General features: G+C 40.2%; 2 protein-coding genes across 17 annotated transcripts in view; one reads left to right on the top strand and one right to left on the bottom strand.

The window, feature by feature from the left end:
- LOC123852653 (zinc finger protein 397) overlaps window positions 1-23,682 on the top strand; it is a 93,330-nt gene that overhangs the window by 43,284 nt on the left and 26,364 nt on the right. For 2 of the 13 annotated variants that reach the window (XM_064577753.1, XM_064577754.1), the window contains exon 3: window positions 287-3,261. The exons of 4 other annotated variants lie outside the window; for them this stretch is intronic. In XM_064577753.1, coding sequence (XP_064433823.1) covers window positions 287-2,298 — 2,012 coding nt within the window. In that variant the 3' untranslated portion in view covers window positions 2,299-3,261. Of the gene's footprint in view, window positions 1-9; window positions 208-286; window positions 3,262-6,468; window positions 6,605-9,472; window positions 11,105-22,515; window positions 22,714-22,901; window positions 23,030-23,682 lie in introns of those variants that run through there. 7 more of the 13 variants (XR_010407241.1, XR_010407240.1, XR_010407239.1 and 4 more) reach the window with 7 other exon arrangements.
- ZNF24 (zinc finger protein 24) lies at window positions 6,749-23,358 on the bottom strand. 4 transcript variants are annotated; one of them, XM_064577757.1, is made up of 3 exons: window positions 22,939-23,358; window positions 22,540-22,687; window positions 6,749-6,883 (listed from the first exon to the last, which is right to left on the bottom strand). In XM_064577757.1, the coding sequence occupies exons 1-3, from the start codon at window positions 23,356-23,358 to the stop codon at window positions 6,804-6,806; spliced, it is 648 nt and encodes a 215-aa protein (XP_064433827.1). In that variant the 3' UTR covers window positions 6,749-6,803. The 4 variants fall into 4 exon arrangements, with proteins under 4 accessions (XP_064433827.1, XP_064433829.1, XP_064433828.1 ...); XM_064577759.1 differs by lacking the exon at window positions 6,749-6,883 and adding an exon at window positions 6,901-7,047; XM_064577758.1 differs by lacking the exon at window positions 6,749-6,883 and adding an exon at window positions 7,087-7,145.

The raw sequence follows: 23,682 nt of genomic DNA, 5'->3' as shown, positions 1-23,682 counted from the left end.
TTTTTTAAGATTTTATTTATTTGACAGAGAGAGAGAGAGCGAGAGCAGGAACACAAGCAGGGGGAGTCGGAGAGGGAGAAGCAGGCTTCCCGCCGAGCAGGGAGCCCGATGCGGGGCTCGATCCCAGGACCCTGGGATCATGACCTGAGCCGAAGGCAGACGCTTAATGACCGAGCCACCCAGGCGCCCCTGTGACAGCATTTTATAAGTAAATACTGATCTCTTTCACCTCAAACTTTCTTATGGTAGGGAGAATACATTCCATTTGGATTTTTTATTGTTCTAGATGGTGAGACTAAGACCAAGATTGGAGAGGTGACTTCAGAGGAGGAAATTGCAACAAAAATTGAACCATTGCCTGAAGAGTCTGGCAACCCCAGAGATGATGTTCTCCAGGATTCTGAATGCAGAGGATTCTATGAATTGGGGGATAAATTAAATGAAAAGAATCAAAACCTCCTTAAAAGAAGACAGAATAACTGTGATGAATGTGGGCAAAGCTTTGCTTGGAGTACAGGCCTAATTAGGCACCGAAGAACCCATTGGGAGAAACCCTATGAATGTGATAAGTGTGGAAAGGCCTTTAGTGTGAGCTCAGCTCTGGTTCTGCATCAGAGAATTCATACAGGGGAGAAACCCTATCCTTGTACTTGGTGCATTAAAAGTTTCAGTCGGAGCTCAGACCTTATTAAACATCAAAGAGTCCACACTGGTGAAAAACCTTATAAATGTGATGAATGTGGGAAAGCCTTCAGTCAGAGTTCTGATCTCATTATCCATCAGAGAATCCATACAGGAGAAAAACCCTATCAATGCAGTCATTGTAGTAAATGCTTTAGCCAGCGCTCAGACCTGGTTAAGCATCAGAGAATCCATACTGGAGAAAAGCCTTATACATGTAACCAGTGTAACAAGCATTTTAGTCAGAGTTCTGATGTTATAAAACATCAAAGAATCCACACTGGGGAGAAACCATATAAATGTGATGTGTGTGGAAAAGCCTTCAGTCAGAGCTCAGATCTTATTCTGCATCAGAGAATTCACACTGGGGAGAAACCATATCCATGTAATCAGTGTAGCAAAAGTTTCAGTCAGAACTCAGACCTTATTAAACATCGAAGGATCCACACTGGAGAGAAACCCTATAAATGTAATGAATGTGGTAAAGCTTTTAATCAGAGCTCGGTCCTTATTCTGCATCAGAGAATTCACACTGGAGAGAAACCCTATCCATGTAATCAGTGTAGCAAAACCTTCAGTAGACTTTCAGATCTCATGAATCATCAAAGAATTCACACTGGAGAGAAACCTTACCCATGTAGCCAGTGTAGTAAAATGTTTAGTCGAAGATCAGACCTTGTTAAACATCATAGAATTCATACAGGTGAGAAGCCCTATGAATGTGATGAGTGTGGGAAAACCTTTAGTCAGAGCTCAAATCTTATTCTCCATCAGAGAATCCACACTGGAGAGAAACCCTATCCATGTAGTGATTGTACTAAAAGTTTTAGTCGTCGTTCAGACCTCGTTAAACATCAAAGAATACACACTGGAGAGAAGCCGTATGCATGTAACCAGTGCAATAAAAGCTTCAGTCAAAGCTCAGACCTCACTAAACATCAGAGAGTGCACTCTGGGGAAAAGCCCTATCACTGTGATCATTGTGAGAAAGCCTTCAGTCAGAGTTCTGACCTTATTCTTCATCAGAGAATTCACACTGGAGAAAAACCATACCCCTGCACACAGTGCAGCAAAAGTTTCAGCCAGAACTCAGACCTTATCAAACACCAGAGAATCCACACTGGGGAAAAACCATATAAATGTCCTGAGTGTGGAAAGGCTTTTAGTCAGTGCTCAGCTCTTACCCTACATCAGAGGATCCACACTGGGGAAAAACCATATTCATGTGATCAGTGTGGCAAAAGCTTTAGTCGGCGCTCTGATCTCATTAACCATCAAAGAATCCACGCTGGTGAAAAGCCATATAAATGTGATGCATGTGGGAAAGCCTTCAGCACATGCACTGAACTTAATGAACACCAGAGAATCCACACTGGGGAGAGACCACACACATGTGTTCGGTGCAGCAGAAGTTTTAGCCAGCTCTCTGATCTTATTAATCATGAGAAAGTCCATTCTGCAGAAGACAGGCTAAGTGTGATGAATGTGGGAAAACCTTTAGAGTATACACCGACTTTATTTCGTACCAGAGACACTATACCAGAAAAAAATCTTAGGAATGCTATTGAGGATTATGAAAAAGGTTTTAATCAGTGCTCAACTCTTGTGCTACATTAAACACACACACACACACACACACACTGGACAGAAAACATTAAGGTCTACAATGAATATTTAACTGAGAGTTCAGACATTACTAAACTTAAGAAAAATTCTGAAGAGGATCCTGTGAGTAATTGGGAAAACTTTCAATATGAATAAAAGTATTACTGAATGTCAGCAACAATGGAAAGAAATTTCTGTCTGCTATAAGGGAAAACAAGCCTCTGGTCTTATATTCAAATATAATCCACAAGGGGAGAGTTTTATCATTATAAGAAACGAATAACAATGCAGAACCTTATCAGATATTGTAAAGATCATGTGATGGGGTGTGCAATCAGCTCAGAAGGAAATGTGTTAGTGTTATCTCAAACCTTTAGTGAGCCCTAATTATCTATTGCATATCAGAGAAGTTACTTTAGAGATTGTAGGGAAAACGTAAATCCCATATCTTAATTGGCATTCACTCATAATCGGCATACCACCAACCTCCTGACAACGGAAGAGTCCTACCTGATGCTCACATTAGTTATCTGTCATTAAATTCCCTGTGTGTGAACGTGCTATGCTATTCTGGTATTAATACTTACTAACTACCTAACTCCAGTGCCGAGTTTTCCCAGAAAAAAATTTTTTTCTTTGGCCTAGTTTTGGTTTTCCTAATGAGCTTGAGTTTTCAGGTTCCTGCAATAGTCACAGCAAATATGGACTTATTTTGCTTTGGTAATGCAGTCCATAGACTAGTGGTTTGAAATCACTTCTTCAATATTACCATTTAATCACAGTTCCTAAATATGTGAAACAGAGTTTTTTTTTAAAAAATTCCATATGTCAGAGTGTGAAGATTTCTCTAGCACTGTTTATCTTGTCATCTATAGATTGAACAAAAATGAAAGCCAAAGTAATTCCCACATGACTAATTTGTATACCATATTCTGTCTAAAAATAAAAAGACTGAATTTTTCAAGTGGCAACATTTATCAGACTTTGGTTTGTTGATTTCTGATATACATATGATAATAGGCTACTATATGCAAAGTTTTCAGCTGAAAAATAGAAACTTTTTTAAAATAAAAAATCCAAATTGTTTTTCTAATATTAACCATTTGGTAAGATTCCACTACTATACTTTGAATATTCCCCATAATCATCCAGTTAATATATCACTTTAACACAATTACTGTTATTTACTATGTGCAAGGCATTATTTTAGGTTTTGTAGTATACACAGAGAATATACAAAGCATATGTGATAAAGCCTGATGTATACAGAAAACACATGTACAAGCATAGAGGTAAACAAGATGCTTGTAAGAGCTCAGGGGAAGTAGGGTTCATTCTGACTGGAAAGAAAAAGTTTGGGGAGCTCCTGAGACTTGAGTTTTGAAGGATGGGATTAGAGACATAAGGGCAGGAAGGGAGTAGTCAACAAAGGCACAGAAGCAAGGAAGTATAAGAAATGATGTGGAGTATGTGCTTAGTCTTTAATTCATTCAGTACACCTTCAGTGTCAGGCACTACTGAGCACTGCTCGGGGGAGAGAAAGGGTTCTTGCCCTTACGCTCCAGTGTTTCTGCAAATAATGACTAAAATGTACTTAAAAGAGTAAGAATAAGGTGGAAATAAAAATGAAGTAGGAGAAAAGACTGTTAAGGAGTATGATGCTAAACAAGCAGGCACTTCAACTTTCTGGCGTTTGGTATCATGTAAAATAGAAAAGTAGTAGTTAGGATTGAGTTTCATATTTCTGCATTTTGTTCTCAAGGCAGTGAAGGCCATTGAGGTCTTTGAACCAAGGAATGGCATGATCATCTCACTGCCTTCAGAAGAATAAAATTAAGCAGAGAAGGAAAAGAAAGAAAAACTATTTTGGAAGTCTGGAAATAAAAGCATGAGGGTCACAAGTCGAAGAGCTAAAAGGCATTGACATGACAATAATTTGAGAAGGGAGTAGGAAAAAAGTATAATTAATTAGCATCTGTTCTTTGGGGAATTTAAAAAGTGAAGAAATAGGATGATGAAATTTATATCTGAAGTTTACCCCTCTCTCCTGAGGATAAATTTTATTTATTTTTAAAGATTTTATTTATTTATTTGACAGAGACACAGCCAGAGAGGGAACACAAGCAGGGGGAGTGGGAGAGGGAGAAGCAGGCTTCCCGCGGAGCAGGGAGCCCAATGCGGGGCTCAATCCCAGGACCTTGGGATCATGACCTGAGCCGAAGGCAGACGCTTAATGACTGAGCCACCCAGGTGCCCCTGAGGATAAATTTTAAGAGCCAGCTGCTTACTACACACTTCTACCTAGTGTCATGAACTTAACACACACCCCCATGATATCCTCCTCCTGAATTCCCTATCCTGGTGAATTGCGCTGCTAAACACCTTGCCATACAGATGAAATCACTGGTAGCCGTCCTGCACTCCCCACTTTCCCCAGTTTTCTAAATCCACTTGCTCATTAGGTTTTAGAAATGAGTTACAAAAGTAACACTACTTATATAATTTTTAAAAGTCTAACAATAACAAGTGTTGAGAAGGAACATGGTAGATCAGTAATTGTATTACATCAGTAATTATATTACATGTAAATGGACTATAAGACAAAAATTCTTGCATTTTTTAAAGTTTATATGGTACTTACTCGAGCAAGACACACTGTAACGGCAAGGATCCAGGGAATTTGAAATTAAAGTATGGAAAAAGATACTCCATTAAAACACTAACCGAAAGAAAGCTGTTAATAGCTGTACCAATATTAGACAAGAAGTAGACTTTAAAGCCAAAGGCTTACTAGAGATGAAAGGGGACACTTCTATTGATAAAAGAGTCAATTTACCAAGAAAATATAAATATCCTGAAGTGTATACATCTAATAATTTTGCTTCAAAGTATATAGAGCTGAAATCGACAAAACTAAAATGAGAAAGATAAATCTACAGTCCTAGTAGAAGACTTTCACACAGCTCTCAGTAAACAAGCAGAAAAAAATGTTTAAGAATATAGTACATGTGGACTTACAGGATATGTTAGCAAAATGACCTAATTGACATATAGGTAACAGTACAACCAACACTGGCAGAAAACTCCTTTTGGGCGTACAAAGAGCATTTACCAAAGCTGACTGTGTGCTGGTTTGTAAAGCAAGCGTCAACAAATTTCATCAGATTGAAATAATTTAGCGTAGTGCTGTCCAATAGAACTTAGTATGTTCTTGTCAGTATTGTTCAATACGTAATCACACAGCTAATACAGTAGTCACTAGCCACATGTGGCTACCGAGCCCTTAAAATACGGCTAATGTGACTGATGAACAATATTTTATTTAAATAGCCACATCTGGTTAGTGGCTACCACATTGGACAGCAAGACTTAGCATATGTTTTCAGACAACCGTAAAATTAGCTAGAAATCAGTAACACACATTTAAAAAAAAAAATTCCCAAATGTTTAGAAATTAAGACAATTTATTTATTTATTTATTAAAGATTTTATTTATTTATTTGACAGAGAGGTAGGGAGAGAGGAAGCACAAGCAAGGGGAGCAGCAGAGGGAGAAGCAGGCCTCCTGCGGAGCAGGGAGCCCGATGCGGGGCTCTATCCCAGGACCCTGGGATCATGACCTGAGCCGAAGGCAGACGCTTAACAACTGAGCCACCCAGGCGCCACCGAAATTAAGGCAATTTAAATCACCTGTAGGTAAAAGAAGCAAGCATAGTGGAAATTTGAGAGGTATTTTTGTCTGGTTAACAGTGAAAATTATGGGAAAGAACTAAAGCCCTGATTAAAGAGAAATTTATAGCTTCAGTGCATATATTAGGAAAGAAAGGGCTACAATTCACTGATTTAAATACCCACTGCAAGAAGTTAGAAAAAGAATAGTAAGTAAATGTAAAGAAAGAATGTAGAGAGAGGTTCATACAGTGGTGTTCTGGGTTCCTGTCGTAGCTTAAAGGGCAATTTTCACAATGTCCAGAATATTTGATGTCCTGCAAATGAAGGAAGAGGGTGTTGTCAAATTCCTTGCAGCAGGAACCCACGCAGGTGGTACCAAGTACATCTACAAAAGGAAAAGTGATGGCATCTTTATCATAAATTTGGAGAGAACCTAGGAGAAGCCTCTGTTGGCAGTTCATGCCATTGTTGCTGTTGAAACCCAACTGATGGCAGTATCATGACCTTCAGGAATACTGGGCCAGTGACTTGTGCCGTACTTCGCTGCTGACACTGGAGTCACCCCTTATTGCTGGCCCCTTCACTCCCGGAGCCTTCACTAACCAGATCCAGGCAGCCTTCCGGGAGCCAAGACTTCTGGCGGTTACTGATGCCGGGGCTGACCACCAGCCTGTCACAGGGGTGTCTCGTGTTGACCTGCCTACAACAGCAATGGTAGAGCAACTCACCTGCTGTGTGTGGACACAGCCATCGCGTGCAGCAAGGGAGCTCACTCACTGGGGCTGATGTGGTGGATGCTGGCCCAAGGAGGTCTGCGCATGCGTGGCACCATTTCCCGTGAACAGCTAGAGGAGGTCATGCCTGATCTCTGCTTCTACAGAGCCTGAAGAGATGGCCGGGGAAGAGCAGGCCGCTGCTGAGAAGGCTGTGACCAAGGAGGAATTTGAGGGTGAAGGGACAGCTCCAGCTCCTGAGTTCACTGCTACTCAGCCTGGGGTTGCAGACTGCTCTGAAGCGTGCAGGTGCCCTCGGTGCCTATTCAGCAGATCCCTCCTGAAAACTGGTCTGCAGTTCCCACTGCTCAGGCCACTGAATAGACAGGAATGACTACTGAGTGGTTTTAAGCTGTTCTTCCACAGACGCTTAAACAGAAAATGGAAATACGGTCGACAGACAATAAACGGTTTCTTTTAAAAAATGAAAGGAAAAAGAATGAAAGGAAAGAAATTGTAGAGCATGAATTAATGAAATAGAAAACAAACATTTCAGTTCAGCTTTTGAAAAATTGATAATGCCCTAGCAAAACTGATCAAGAAAAAAAAAGAGAGAAGGACCGTCTCTCAGTGTAAGGAGTACAAAAGTGGCCATCAATGCAGATCTACAGCCATTACAGATATAATATGAAGGATATGATTAATAATTTTATCAAAAATTTTGAAATTTTATCCCAAATTAACACAAGAAGAAATATAAAATCTAAATAATTTGGGGTCTATTAAGGAAATCTATCTGTATTTTAAAATTTTTCCTATAAAGAATATTCCAGGCCAGATATCACAGTGGGGAATACTTCCAGATGTTAAAGGAAGAAATAAACCAATCTTACACAATCTCTTCAGGGTAATAGGAAAAGATGGTACATTACCCAACTAATTTTATGGAAGCTGTAGATTATGCTCCTTACAGGGGAAGATTTCATTCCTGGAACAAGGCCAGGAGGAGCCTGGCTTTCTCCAGGACTTTGGCACACCCATCTCGCCACATCTGCCTAGGATATCCTTTAGGCCTTTGATCACTCCAGCTGTCAGCTGAGCCTCCAGGGCATATTAAAAGGAATCTTTTTTCGGACAGACCAAATCCATCTACAATATCTACAAAGCATATTTATCACATTACAGTTCTCTAGACAAAGCGTTTGTTATTTGTTTATAAACGTGGTCTGGGTTAGATTTTTCATTGGATTTTAGCCTGCTTACTCAATGATATAGCTAATTGCATGGAACCAGTGGAATTCTCAGACCATCAGTTGGTCCAGGGGGCCCATACAAAGTTCTATAGGAATGGGAACATTTCTTGCCTTTAAAAAAAAAAAAAAAGATTTTATTTATCTACTTGAGAGACAGAAAGAGCTAGAGAGCACAAACGGGGGGGAAGGGAGAGCGAGAAGCAGGCTCTCCGCAAAGCAGGGAGCCTGACGCAGTGATCAATCCAAGGACCCTGGGATCATGACCTGAGCCACCCAGGCACCCCACCTGTAAACCATTCTTTAGGGAAAAAAGTATCCATCTAAATTACGGGTCAGCAAAGTACCAGGAAGCCCAGGCTGCCACTTGTTTTTGTAAATAGTGTTTTAATGGAACCCAGCCATGCCCATTTGTTCGTGTGTTTCTACGGCTGATTTCGGCTACAATGGCAGAGTTTCAGAGTTGCAGCAGAAACTGTAGGGCCTGCAAAGCTGAAGATAGTTATTATCTGGCCCTTTACAGAAAACAGTTGCTGACTCCTGACCTAAATGAGAATTTTCTTTATAACTTTTACTGATTTTTTTTTTTTGCTGATTATAAATATGCTGCTAGCTTATTGTAAAAAGAAAATAAATTGGTAATATGTAAAAGAATAAAGATAAAAATCACTGTCTCCAGAAGCCTATTTTGCGAACCTAGAATTTTGGTGTGTGCCATTCTACATATATATGTGTACTATTTTTCCAAAAACAATACTGGTAATGGTAAACTAAATTTTCCCCGTTGTTATTAACATTTTACATGTCCATAAGCACAGCTCTACATCATCACATTAAATCACGGCCAGAGTGGATATTTATAATTGCTTTCTCAGTATTCCCTCCCACGCCACCTCCACCCCCACTCCAAGCTTTCTCAATAATAGCACCTACCCTGATTTTCCTTTAGTAATTCACCCTTACTGGGCCATTATGTTTTCTTTAACTTTGACTTTTGACATAATTTCACATGTATAGAAAATTGCAAGAATAGTACAAAGAATTCCCAGACACCCTTAATCCAGATTCCCCAAGTGTTGGCATTTTATTACAATTTCTTTATAATTTTCTATCTACCTGCTTTGTTTAACCAGATAGATCTGTATCTATCTATCTATCTATCTATCTATCTATCTATCTATCTATCTATCTATTCTATCTATATGTAGGGTTTTTTTCTGAATAGTTTAAGAGTAAATGGCAGATGCAGTGCCCCTTTGACATTTAAATGGAGCAAAAAGGAACAGGATTTTAAGCCAAAGTGACGTGGTCTGACTTCCATGAGCTAGCTGCTGTGTTGAGAACTGAGCAGAGTACAGCAAGCAGGGAAGCAGGGAGGCTATTGGCCTGAGCAACTGGAAGGACAAAATTGCCACTTTCCAAGATAAAGGAGACTATGAAAAGAACAGGTGTGGGGAGAAATTAAAGGTTTGACGTTGGGGCATGTTCGTTTTAAGGTGCCTAATTAGTCATTGTTCCAAACCCAGTTTACAAGCCGCTTCCTATTTGCAGGGTGGGTGTTCCCGCTAACCCTCTAAGACGATTGCCGGCACCATCCACCCCTGAGGTTGCAGGTTCACGGGACTGCGGATCCAGGGAGCTACTGATTCCCACTTGACCTCTGGCCTGCCGTTCCTCCTGTGTGAGGCTGAATGGTGCCACCTGGAAGTGTGGAGGGGTTCCTGCTCCGTGGTAGAAACTGACCAGGGGGGGGAGAGTGCAGAAACGTCGCCTCCCTCCTCCTCCGCGGGGATGAGCGGGGCGGAAGGGGCCCGCAGCGCCGGTGCTCCGAACACAGGGAGACAGGCAAACAGCAGTTCCGAAGCGGTGAGACAGCTCAGCCACACCCGCTTCTATGTGCTCTCCCCCCCTTCTTCACCTCCCATTTACCCTCCTCAACCTTTTCTGGGATTGCGTCACCCCCAAAAAATCCTTAGCAATAACGTTTGTTTTTTTAAGATTTTATTTATTTGGCAGAGAGAGACACAGCGAGAAGGAACACAAGCAGGGGGAGGGGGAGAGGGAGAAGCAGGCTTCCCGCTGAGCTCGATCCCAGGACTCTGGATCATGGGATCAGGGATCATGACCTGAGCCGAAGGCAGTCGCTTAACGACTGAGCCACCCAGGCGCCTCCTAAGGTTGTTGTTGTTGTTGTTGTTGTTGTTGTTGTTGTTTAATCTTAGGCTCTGTTTCCTTAGAAGTCAGACTAAAGTAGGCATCAGAGTGGCTATTGCTGGGATATATGAGCCTGTGGTTCAGAGAAGAGGTCAAGGCTGAGATACAGATTTTGCAGCCATAGATCGTATTTAAGGAGATGAGACCGGAGGAGATCACCCAGGAAGAGAATATAGGTAGAAAAGGAAGGAGATATGCAGAGATATGAACCCTGAGCCCTCAGGCACCGCAGTCCAGAGAGATGAAGAGATAGCGTCGAGACCGAGGAGAAATGCCCCGTGAGTTAGAGGAAAACCAAGCAGGTTGTTCTCGAAGGCAAATGTAAATACGTAAGTTATACAAAATACTGCTGATAGCTCAAGCAATAGACGTCTAATAAATGAGTATTGGAATCAGCAATATGGAGATGAGCAAACTTTACTACACCTCTGTGTGGATAAGAATTTGTATAACATAGAATGATGTCACACCTCTCATTCCTGACATAATATCTATTTTCTCTTTCTTTTCCCGCATCCTCCCCCCACCCCCACCCCCACCCCGCAACAGTCTGGCAGAAGTTTATTAATTTTATAAACCTTAGCTTTTGGTTTAAAAAGAATATAGAAATTTTTCTAGTTTTTGTTTTTTATTTTGTTGACTTCCAATCTAATCTTTGCTATTTCATTTTTTCTCTTTACCTTGGGTTTAATTTGTTCTTATTTTGGTTTCTTAACATGGAAGCTGAGGTAACTTAATTAAGACTTCTTTTTTTAGAGGGAGCGAGCGAGCACGCAGGAGTGCCGGTGGGGGGCAGAGGGAGAGACGGAATCCCAAGCAGGCTCCAAGCCAAGGGCAGAGGCTGCCGCAGGACTGGATTCAGGACCCTGAGATCATGAGCTGAGCTGAAATCAAGAGTCTGGCACTTAACCGAGTCACCCAGGTGCCCCAAAACATTTTTTTCTAATGTGTTTTATTGCTATAGGGGCGCCTGGGTGGCTCAGTTGGTTAAGCGACTGCCTTCGGCTCAGGTCATGATCCTGGAGTCTCAGGATCGAGTCCCTCATCAGGCTTCCTGCTCAGCTGGGAGTCTGCTTCTCCCTCTGACCCTCCCCCCTCTCATGTGCTCTCTCTCTCTCTCATTCTCTCTCTCAAATAAATAAATAAAATCTTTTTAAAAATGTGTTTTATTGCTATAAATTTCCCCATAAGTACTGCATCCCATAGATTATTTTTTCAAATATTTCTCTATACTTCCTGTCTCACCTTTGAGGACTCAGATTACAATTACACATATCAGGGCACTTGAAATTGTACCACAGCCTGTCGATGCTCTACTCATTTTTTCTCAGTGTTTTCTTTTCCTCTGCTTTTCATTTTGCAGAGTTTCTATTACTATGTCTTATATACTATAATTTTTTTCTTCCTTTCTTCTATTACACTTTAACTACAATTAATCCCATCTGTGTGTTTTTTGTTGTTTTTGTTTTTGTTTTAAATCTCAGACATTGTAGTTTTTGTCTCTAGAAGTTTAGTTTGGTTTCTTTTTGTAACTTTCATGTCTCTACCAAACATGCCGTGTTTCCAGTAGCTTCTTGATCATATGGAATGTAGTTATAATTATCTTTATGGGCTTGTCTATTAATTCTTTGTCATTTCTGGACCAATTTAGTTGAGTGGTTTTCTTATTATGGGTTGTATTTTCCTGCTTCTTTGCATGATTTATAGTTTTTTTTTAAAGATTTTATTTATTTGACAGAGATAGACACAGCTAGAGAGGGAACACAAGCAGGGGGAGTGGGAGAGGGAGAAGCAGGCTTCCTGCTGAGCAGGGAGCCCAGTGTGGGGCTCCATCCCAGGACCCTGGGATCATGACCTGAGCCGAAGGCAGACACTTAACAACTGAGCCACCCAGGCGCCCCACATGATTTATAATTTTTTTAAATATTTTATTTATTCATTTGAGACACACAGATACAGAGAGAGAGCATGAGCAGTGGGAGAGGGAGAGGGAGAAGTAGACTCCCTGCTGAGCCAGGAGCCCGATGTGGGGCTTGATCCCAGGACCCTGGGATCATGACCTGAGCCGAAGGCAGATGCTTAACCATCTGAGCCACCCAGGCGCCCCATGATTTATAATTTTTGATTGGATGCCAGACATTATGCATTGTGCCTTAGCGGGTGCTAGATATTTTTTATATATTCTTGAGTTTTGTTATGGGATGTATTTAAATTATTTGGATACAGTTTTATCCTCTCAGGTCTTGCTCTTAAATATCTTTTAGGGAATATGAGTCTAGGGTACATTTTTCTCCACTAAGGAGGCAGGACCCTTCCTATTATCCAAACCCAGAGTTTCTCAGCCTTAGCAAGGTTGATATTTAGGGCTGGGTAATTTGTTATGCATTGTAGGATGTTTAGCAGCATCTCTGGCCTCTACCGACTAGATGCCAGTAGAACCCATCTTCTCTGGTGTAACAACCCAAGAAAAGGTCTCCAGATGTTGCCAAATGTCGGGGAGGGGGGAGGCCAGTAGTGGTAGGCAAAATTGCACTTGAGAACCAATATTCTGACGCCCTGTGAATTATGAGGTTTTCTACTCAGGTACCCTTGGTGAGCTCCAGTGATTTCTCTCTCTAATCCTTTTGGATCATTCTTTCCCCGCCTCAGGTAGTTTCCCTATACACAGGTGCTCATCAGAACTGGACTCGAGGGGGGCCCTTTGCAGATCTCCAGTGTTCTCTGTATAATTCTCTATCTGGTACGTTGCCCTGCAAAAGCTAGCCACCGTGGCCTCCGAGGACCCCTGGCTCCATCTTCTCAATTCAGGGAGCCTGCCAGGCTCTGCTTGAGTTCTCCTTTCCTGTGCTGTGTGCTAGAAACTCTCTCCAGGTAGTAAACTGAGACCACTCAAATTTGCTTCACTTGTTTCCCATCTCTCAGGAATCCCATCTCTCTGATCCTTTGCTGTATGTATTTTGCAACATTTGTTCAGGCAGTTTAGATCTGGTCATCTTGGCCCAATGGATTTTGTGTGTTCATGATTTAAAAACAAAACAAATTTCCATCATAATCAGAAAAATCCAGGAGAGGAAAATTGATAATGCAAGATGGAGAGTGTTGGGAACGTGCCTTTGAGTAAGTGAGAGAGGACAGGTTAGGGCCAGTGGAGGATTCAGGCAAAACAGATGATCCAAAGTTAAGAGGGAAGAAGGCATTAGTACACCAAGATATGGACACTTTACTCTTTTCTTTTTTTTCCCCAGTTGTAAATATCAGTGTAATAGGTATAGACGGGGATAGGGACAGAGAGAACATTTATATATAGGTGGATAGAGAAAATTAAAATGTTAATCGGATGTTACTAGGATTGTGAACTTATGGGTCGCTTTTTGGGTGATTTTTATTTCTAAACTCTATTATTACTTCATAAAGAAAACAGGCAAAGAAACATTTTTAAGAATTTACATAGGGAGCTTGACACTTTGTTCTATTCTCAGCACCTAGTCATGCTACTTCTTTGCCCAAAAATGGTTTCCCATCTCATTCAAAGTGTAAGTCATAGTCCTAACAATGGCTAACCAGGTCTTCCGCGATCTGGCCCCACCCTCCCCCCTTACCCCATTTATTCCCTGGCTTCACCCACTACTTTACCTCATGTTTATTCTGCTTCAGTGACTCTGCCTTCTGTTTCTTGAACAAATCATTGCTCCCACATCAAGCTATTTGCACTTGCTATTCCCATGCATGGAACGGCTTTCCTCCAGTCTCATGGCTTGCTTTCTTATACTTATTCCCATCTTTCCTCAAATTCCACTTTTTTTCCAATTTATTTTCTCCTTACCACTCGTATGACATACAATATGCTTTTCCTTTCTCTGCTGCCGTATGTAGTTTCCACACACAAAAGCCACAGACGTAAACTCTAATAAAGTTTTGAATGTTAGCAACTTCAAATCCACAGGTCTGATAATAAAATCAGGGCCCCAGAGAACCATGTTTGGGGAGGGGCTTCAAGGGCCACATACAGGGGGTGCTTGAGGGGAATGCTCCAAGAGTAATGTTTGGAGGTGGGTACAGCATAGACTTGGCAGTGTAATCCCCAGTCTTGAGCCCTAGATTAATGAATCTGTATGAAGGATGGGAGAGAAACGCCAGGCACGATTGGGCAAAAAGCTTTTCATCCACAGATGTTCCCAACACCAATGTTTAGTTATTGTTGGAATGTAAAATGTTATGTGTATGGTGCAGACAGAGTGGAGTAACAAATGGCAGAAGTTGACAGAGGCCAAGTCATGGAAGGCCATGCTAATTTTATTAACCTATAGTGCATAAAGTGTTAATTCTAGAGTTTAGAATTACAAAGCTTTTCTACAAATAAGAAAATACAAAGAACCTATATTAATCAGGACAGAAACCCAATTCAGTTATTTTAAACAAGAAAGGGACTTTATTGGCTCACAAAACTTTAAAGTTCGGAGGTAGGGCAGGCTTTAGGCACAGCTGGATCTAGGGCCTCCAGAAAAATGACATCAGAACTGAGTTCTCATTCCTTTCTGCTAGCCTCTGAGTTTCTCCTCAGACTCTCTCCACATGATGTAAATTCAGGCTTACACAGTCCTTAGTTCGTGGGATCTCTGTACAGCCTTCTTTCCAATAGTTCCAGCAGAAGTTCTGTTGAGAGCTCTCTTTAGCCTGGCTCAAGTCACATGCCCATTCTTTAATCACTGTGGCTAAGAAGCTGCAGGACTCAGGAAGGCCAGACCTGGTCACCTACTCATCTAAGCCACAGGGAATGGGTTCCCCACAATAAATAAGGATTCTGTTACCAGAGGATGGGGAAAGAGATGCTGAACAACAACAACAAAAAAAACACCCAACAACATAGATCCACACGTAACCCAACAGAAAAGCTATTATAGGTAAAGGACATGAACAAACAATCCATGATAAAAGTGGCCAATAAACATATGAAAATAACCTCAACCTCACCATCAATCAGGGAAATACAAGATGATTTTTTTTCTTTATTGCCCATCAGATAAAAATTAACAAGCGTAGGTAAGGCTATGTGGGGAAATGAGCATTTTCCATACATAGGGTAAAAACAGTTATGAAGACCTTTGGGAAGGCTAAGATGGGTCTATCAGAAAGCACATCCTTGGACCCAACCATCCACCTCATACAACTCCATCCTAAAGAAATTCACACGTTTACAGAAATACATGAAAAAGATGTTTACTTTGGCAGTGTAATAGCAAGAGAAAAAATAAGGGAAAAGTTGAATAATGGGATTTTCATAGTAGTGCATCCTAATCAACCATTAAAGAAATTTAAAGACTGCAGGATTTTTGAGACTAAAGGAAAAAAAAAAAAAAAGCAAGCTGAACAATACATATCTATGATCTTATTTATGTAAAAATAGCATTTATTTAGTGTATGTATATTCATATGGAAATGTACGGAAAGGCAACTAGATGGATGGATGTCCAACTGCGGACAGTGGAATGTGACAAGTGCTGGAGAAAAGGGTCTCTTTGCTCTTATACTTGTGTATCATTTAGGTTTTGTGTAACGAGATGGTAGTCATTTATACTTTCATAATTAAATGCAAATGGCCAATAAACATAAAAAAGATGTTCCTTCTTATTAATAAAAAGAAAGACACGTTTTGCCTACCAGATTGGTAAAAATATTTCAGGATTCAGGGTTGGTGGGGGTGGAGGCAATCAGGCACTCTACTGATGGAGTTGTAAATCGGTACCATCTTTTTGGTGATAGTTCTCAAAATGTTAAATGTGCACATTCTCTGACCCGATAAATCTATTTCTTGCTATTTATCCTACAGAAATATCCACACAGGCAGCAAAATAGATGGGTAAGAATGGTAACAATACCTTTATCTATAATAAGAAATTGGAAAGAACTTTTCCGTCAATAAGGGGTTAAATAAATTACAGTATATTCATGCAATGGAGTAGTGAGCAGCTATAAAGAACAGTGTCTTCCTCAAGGTGAGGGGGAGGGGAGGCAAATTTCAGCGCAGTACACGGAAAATGGGGATATGTACCTACCTCATATGGTTGCTGTGAGGATTAAGAGTTAATCCACGGTAAAGCACTTCCAACACTGCCCATGTGCAGCAACCACAGTGTCAACTATTAACACATTTTGCTTAAATATGTATATGCCTAAGTCTGGAAAAATAGCAAACCAAGTAATTATTACTTTTAAGTAATAGTGTGAAAAGGAATGTCCTTTTTCCATTTAACATTTCTATATTGTAGAAAATTCAAATGAATGGGTTTAATAAGTTTTTAAATTTGTTAACCAGAAAAAGCGTAAAATTTATCAATCAAGGTTTAACAGCCATCACTCACTGCACTGTGAAAAAATAGGTATCCCTGTTAAGTTCCAGAACTAGATTTGAGTTTTAGCTCTAATTGGCCACATGCAAGTCACACAATCTCGGAATCTTTCTTTCCTTGCCTACAAATCTAAGTGAGATAGGTAGAGTGACTAATCCAATGCCTGGCGTGCAGATTATGTCAATACATACACCCCTCCCTTCAATTTACATAAATGTGATCCACATATTGCTAAATTAAATTTTGGGAGTTTAACCTCCAAGAAAACCAGAAGAAAATTCAGCAGTAAGGAGCAAATGCTCAGTAGCTATTGGGCAGTCATTAGCAGTCTGCATGCCAGTAACAATGACTGCTCTTTTACTAACCAAACAGATGGCACTGCTTGGCAACTGACAGATCAGCACCTCATCAGAGGCCAGGCAGCCCCCAGAATTGCTAACTACGATTATCTGTGTGGGTATCAATTAACATCTGGATGAAATAATAAATCACTGAAGAGTTATTTTAAATCAGTTTGTCTAGTGGGGACTTAGCCTACCCAGAGATGGTGAGTACACAGACTGCCCTTTCTTTTCCCATATACCCTAATCCAGTCTTTTTGGGTCCAGCCCATTTTCCCCACAGAGCCTTGCCTTGGCCTCAGAATCCTTTCTAAACAATGCACAGGTATCAGAGCTGACAAGACAAACTCACATTTGCCAACTCTACCATCACTTTCTCTAAGCTCTGACATTATACCAAACATCTTTGGCATTTGTGACAACTGTACCACAGGGAAGCTTCTTTGTATACAGGAAAGATATAAGATCTAAAAAAAGAGTGAAATTCTAGCAACTGAGAGGTGCCTCCCTTCTTACCTACTCTGATACAAGAATTCTGTCATCTCAGCAGAATTAAAAATATGCCACCTCAAAACCTACTTGGAAAGAAGCCAGTTATAAATAAATAAATCAACTCAAGATCGTTTTATCTTAGAGCGGAGGAGTTTATAGCTTTATTGGACATTGACTTGTTTCCTCTCAGCCACAAAGAGAAAAAGACCCAAACAAAAGTCCCTACATTTTCTTGTATAACTTAAAATACATTATATCATTACTACATATTTATACTTCAATAAATCTTAATCTATAAAGCACATTTCTTATAATTAATTGTTATCAGAAAAATCTATAAACAAGCTCCATTCTGCCTCACTTTTCCACCAGCTGGCCTTGCATTTATTACTATGCTTTTTAACAGGCTCATGCAAATCTCACCTTCCATTTTTAAATTTGATCCAAGCACCAGATGTAACCAAAATCTCTGGAACTATGAAATCTTTTTATTCACATGGGTCATTTTCCACACAATTAATGCCCACTATAAAAAAGCCTTTTCCGTATTCTCTATTTTAACTTCCAGAGTTTTCCACTAAACAGTAAAACCACAGTACTTGGGATTCTCAGCCAAGGAGTATATAATCCTACTACTACAATGTATTACTTTTATACATTTTTAAAAATGTGTTAAGACTTAAAATTTAAAAAAAAAATAGTTCAATCAATTCTGATAGTTAATAAACTAGTTGTTAATAGCCTATTGTTTATTTTTAAATAGAACAATCCATTCAACTTAACATGTAAGTACAACCTCGATGCTACTAGAGATTGATTAGTTTTTTTAAAAGACCCACAAACCTCCAAACTGTGATAAGAGTATCTTGGACTCACCTCTGAAGATTGCTGGAGAGCTGGCTAGCTCTTTGAGCTGAGTCTTCCTTTCCCCCAAACACAACACCCTGGTAAGAGAACTATGGCTCTGGGAATCTCAGAGGTGACCTCCCCCAGGACTGCTCAAACAGAGGGAAGAAGCTAACTCACATGAAACAGCTTTAGACCAAATCCCCAATGATTTACAGTGGAAGAAATAGCTACCTACCTATGGTAGGGTTACAGTACCTAGCACAGTGCCTTGTCGGTAGAAAATGTTTAATAATAAATGCATGGCTGTTTTGTTAGCCTGGTGTGCAACCCTTTTGTACCAAAAGAATAAAATAGCAAACCTGATACTTGTTGCCCACCTGTCATGGATTTTTATGTCCTTAACAAAAAGAAAGGCAAAATAATAAATTAGATCTTCAAGTCTCTTTTTGTTTTCTAAAAGCCAAGACAGACCATTACCCTCATGTTTACATTTGCCCTTCAACACTGCCATTCACTACAAATTCTTCCCTAGCGTTAGAATGTCTACTCTCATAGTTTTAGAAGTGTTTATTGTTCACACTGTCCATTTTCTACTGGTAACACAGGAGAACAGTAATTTCATTAGCGGGATGCCTTCAAATTAGACAGGATAAGCGGTGTTTGAGTTTCCCTGCAGGCAGATAATTACACTGAGATAAATTCTTGATATACTTCAATTCTTGGATCAAAGTATTTATCTTGCCCAATCTAGATGTCCCATTCACTTTTTGATGTTTTATCACCATCACTTATCTGAGTTTTAAGGCTCATTTTACTTTGAGGCTTTTGGTCATCCTTTATCTTCTATTTTCTGAAATGCATATTCAAATTAGGTAAAAAGGAGCAGAAGGGTAAATTTTTTAAAAAATGGTTTCAGTTTTCAAATTTTATAATTCTTATGTAGCCTTTTAAAGTAGAAGGGAATGTATCCTTGCAAAGAACATTTTAATGATCAACACAGAAATAATGTCTGTCTAAAAAGGAAACTTTTAAGGGACAAAGAATCAGGTAGTTCATTATTTGGAAAAATAATAAGAATATAAACATCACATGGAAGATTTAGGAATTAACACCTGAATTAAGTTTAAAATTTCAGTTTCTAGGCAGGTATGACATTGTTTCTTTCAAGATAAAGTAATAGTGGGTGAAGATTTTCTACATTTCCCAGTGGATTTTCTTAACAGTCTATATAGGGAAATAAAACTATTATGTATCATTTCATGTTTTTAATTTTGTCTTCATTTCTGAAGAAAAAGACCTGAGTGCTGATTTTTTTTTGTAATTTCTTAAACTTTCACAACATTCAGAAGTTTCTCTGCATTGTGTCTTCGCTGATGTCTAAAAAGATTTGAGCTCTGACTATAAGATTTCCCACACTGAACGCATTCATAAGGTTTCTCCCCAGTATGGATTCTCTGATGATTAATGAGCCCAGAATTCTGGCTAAAGGCTTTTCCACATTCAAGACATTTGTAAGGTTTTTCTCCAGTATGGACTCTCTGATGTTGCACAAGGATAGAACTTCTGCTGAATGCTTTCCCACATTCAACACATCCATAGGGTTTCTCCCCACTGTGGATTCTTTGATGAAGAATGAGGGCTGAGCCCTGACTGAAGTGTTTTCCACATTCATCACATATATGTTGTTTCTTTCGAGAGGGATTTCTCTTTCTTTCAAATCTGCCCTTGGGGAAACAGGCTTCTCCATACTTAAAAATTTGAGGAACACCTATATTGAGAGTGCCAGGAACTTCATGAGATTCTACTGCTGAAGGAATCTCCTGCTTTGGAGCTAGTGCTCCATTTTCAGTCCTACCATCATCGTCTGAAATAAAGAAAAAATGTAAATATCACTCGTTTCCTATTCTGGAAGGAAAGAGACCTGAAGAAAAATTTAGTAAAAGTGAACTAAAAGTAAACAGCTTGCATACATGTACACACAGCACTCTGAAAAACGGTATTAAGGTTGCCTACTCCAAAAAAGAAAAAACTGAAATGACTGATTATGAGGCTAAGGGAGGTAATGGCATGCTAACATAATGAGGAATTAAAAGGTTATATCTGAATAAAAGTGGTAACATAAGCAAGTGGGCTATACAATACTAGTCAGAAAACAAAGGGCAGAATGATGGCAGAGTCTAAGACCGTTATACAAAGTGATGCAAGCTAGGTCTGGCTGAAACTTCTTAAGAAATATAAAAGTGGCCATTAGGAAATCATTATAATATTCTTTTGCTCTGAGAAAGAAAGAAATCACATCAAAATATAATGGTGTAAATAACAAGCAGTCTGTCAGAAAAATGACTATTTCTGAAATGAGCAAGAGCAGGCAAATCACGGCCAACACTACATTAAAAGCAGAACCCGGAAAATGTCCTAATAAGAAACTGAAGATAGGGGCGCCTGGGTGGCTCGGTCGTTAAGTGTCTGCCTTCGGCTCAGGTCATGGCCCCAGGGTCCTGGGATCAAGCCCCGCATTGGGCTCCCTGCTCAGCAGGAAGTCTGCTTCTCCCTCCCCCACGCCCCCTGCTTGTGTTCCCTCTCTCTCTGTGTCTCTCTCTGTCAAATAAATAAATAAAATCTTAAAAAAAAAAGAAAATGAAGATAAACTGGAGGTATTCTCTGTTAACTCAGGACATGACACATATATTCAACAGGCTCTTGGTAAATGAAAAGTTTTCCTATATATGAAGGTTGCATTACTAGGTATTTGCCATGGTACTTAGAGAAGTTATTATTTCTAAGCCTCAGTTAAATGAGTCCAGTGAAACAAAAGCCTCAATTAATTACCAACATGAGGTACATTACCCACCTGCAGGAAGCAGTATGAACAAGTCTCACTAAGACTTTCCTGAAACTTCAAGCCTTGAAGAGCACAGTTACTAGAGGGTGAGCAACAGCAATTAGAAAAGCGGTAAACAGTGGGCAAGTCTATGATGATTACCAAAGGGATAAAGTCAAGAGAGAAGACTAACAACAAGAGACTGAAGGGTGCAGGGGATCAGTGAGGCCTGGAGACATGAACAAAAGAGAAGCAAGTGTTAAAGTTATGTGGGGACAAATGGCACAGAAAGAAAGAAGTTCCCCAGTGTGGTAAAGACTAGACCCCTGAAATAAGGCTATTTACAAATAAGGGAAGATTATTCTAAAATTCAGGGAGGGGAGAAATCTACCCAAGAAACGTCACCTCCAATGACCAAGGATAGTGGTTCTCGAACTTCATTTCAGAGAAGAATGTCCCATGAAACATGTAAAACTAGAGGCTCTCAGAAGACCTCAGCCCCACCCCACCAGTTCTGGTTCCCTACACTGTCCGCTCAGATGGGAAGAAAACCTGATGAGACCCCATCTGTGGACCCCATGCACATACCAGCATTATCTACAATTACCTCAAGGAAAGATTCCCAAAGCAGTCTCAAACAAATATGAACAAGAACCCAGCAGGTTTAGGAATATACTGGGTTGTATCAAAGTATACTAAGTATATGGTGTCAACTGCCAATATACTGGGAAAGACTAGTTTGAACGACTTATAATCGTGAGCTTTTTATTTTTCTGTACTTAAAGCATATTTTAGCTACAGGACCTATTTCTGTGTAAATACTTGGAAAATGTGAAGAGTTTTATCCAAATATCATTTCTACAAAAGACGCTTCTTAGCAAAAAAAGACTTTTGGTTGAAGAAAAAACAAAAATAACCAAAAATTTAGGAAGACTTCAGTAGTCAGCAACAAAAAGAATGAATTTGAAGAGGCTTCAGGTAAGCTCATTGTGCCAAGAGGATTAGGCAGGAGACTGAAAGGATATGAAACAGATGACAGAGAATACTGCATGCAAAATAAGGGACCTAGGGGCAACTGGGTGGCTCAGTTGGTTAAGTGTCTGCCTTGGGCTCATGTCATGATCCCAGAGTCCTGGAATCAAGCCCTGCATCTGACTCGCTGCTCAGTAGGGAGCCTCCTTCTCCCTCTCCTCCCCGCTGTTGCGCTCTAATAAATAGATAAAATCTTAAATTAAAAAAATAATAATAAGGGACCTAATCGACAAGCGGGTGCTGGCTCAAAATAAGGCAAATGCCAGTCTGAAATGGGCCGGTCTTCAAGAGGTAAAGGGAAGAAAAGGCTAATGATGTTAATATCTAAGAATAAAAGACCTGACTGAGGTCTGCAAACCAACTGTCACAAGAAAAGAATCAAGATCCTACAGTGTGTCTATGTCTACAAAATCAGGTTAAGGTGATTATTCCCTACCCCCTAGTGGGAACAAGCAAAGAGTTCTGGACAAATGGCCCATACTCTCTTTCACCCTCTAGCCCACTTGGAATTTTGGTCCTCACCACAGTGCCTTAGGGAATGGAGCTCCCAGGATGCCCACTTGAGCTGGTTCTCCACAGCATCAAGCTCAGAATTTGGTAATCCCTGAGCTTCTTCTTGAGAAACTATCTCCTCTACCAGAACTTCCCGTTTTCGTCGACGGAGAGAAACCTGGAAAAAAATGAAGTTTGATTCAGGTGAGAAGAAATTTGGTAAGATTTAGAACTAAAAACACACAAGAGAAACCGTAACAACACACATACTGCAAGGTCCTGTATGACGAAGCATAGCTAGAGGGGAACAGTGGGGGGAGGGGCGGGGATAAATATAATTCTAATTTAGTTGAGCAGAATTAACTCAGCAGCTTTGCCTACTGCTATGCCAGTGCTTCTGACCTAGGAGAGTGACACGAGCGGACTCACCGGCTGTCCAGGATCATCGAGCTCACTCTCTAAATCCTCCAGCACTGTCACTGCCTCCTCTCCATTCTCTGGATGATGCTCTCGAACCCAAGTCTGCAATTCCTTGGGTAGGATGGCAACAAACTGCTCCAGCACTACCAGCTCCAAAATTTGTTCTTTTGTGTGTGTCTCTGGCCTGAGCCATAGACGGCAAAGTTCTCGAAGCTGACTCACAGCTTCACGGGGCCCAGGTGAATCCTGGTATCCAAACTGCCTGAATCGCTGTCGGAAAACCTCTGGATCAGGAAGATGGTTCCAAGGGATGCTTGATCCCTCTTCACCATCAGGATCCTCCTCCAACTTCACTCTCAGAATTTTTTCCTCTTCATCTGGAGTTGGGATTATTAGTATTGAATCTTCTTCCACGGACTGTGCAGACATCCTGATTTATAATACTTCAAGAAAAGTCAATCAAGGCAGGATACAGGCCTCAGGGAAATACTCTGTTTTCTTCACAGGCACTCCTGAGGGATAAGAAATTAAAACAAACAAACATAAGTAACCAAATATCCTAAGAATTTGAACATATACTGATAAAGGAAGTAAAACATACTTGTTTTTTTACCGGATTAAAAATTCCAATCAATAACCTACAGCAGAAGTTGGCAAACTACAGCTCACAGCCAAATCTGGCTTGCTGCCCATTTCTGTACAATGCTGTACTAAGAATAGTTTTCACTTTTACATGGTTGCAAAAAATCACAA

The sequence above is a fragment of the Mirounga angustirostris genome, unplaced genomic scaffold (genome assembly GCF_029215605.1).
Source record: "Mirounga angustirostris isolate CCGP_5_RB_7025 unplaced genomic scaffold, mMirAng1.0.hap1 SCAF_14, whole genome shotgun sequence".
NCBI classification, from domain to species: Eukaryota; Metazoa; Chordata; class Mammalia; order Carnivora; family Phocidae; genus Mirounga; species Mirounga angustirostris.
The sequence above is the reverse complement of the archived record's forward strand: the minus strand, read 5'-3'. Positions and strand labels throughout refer to the sequence as shown.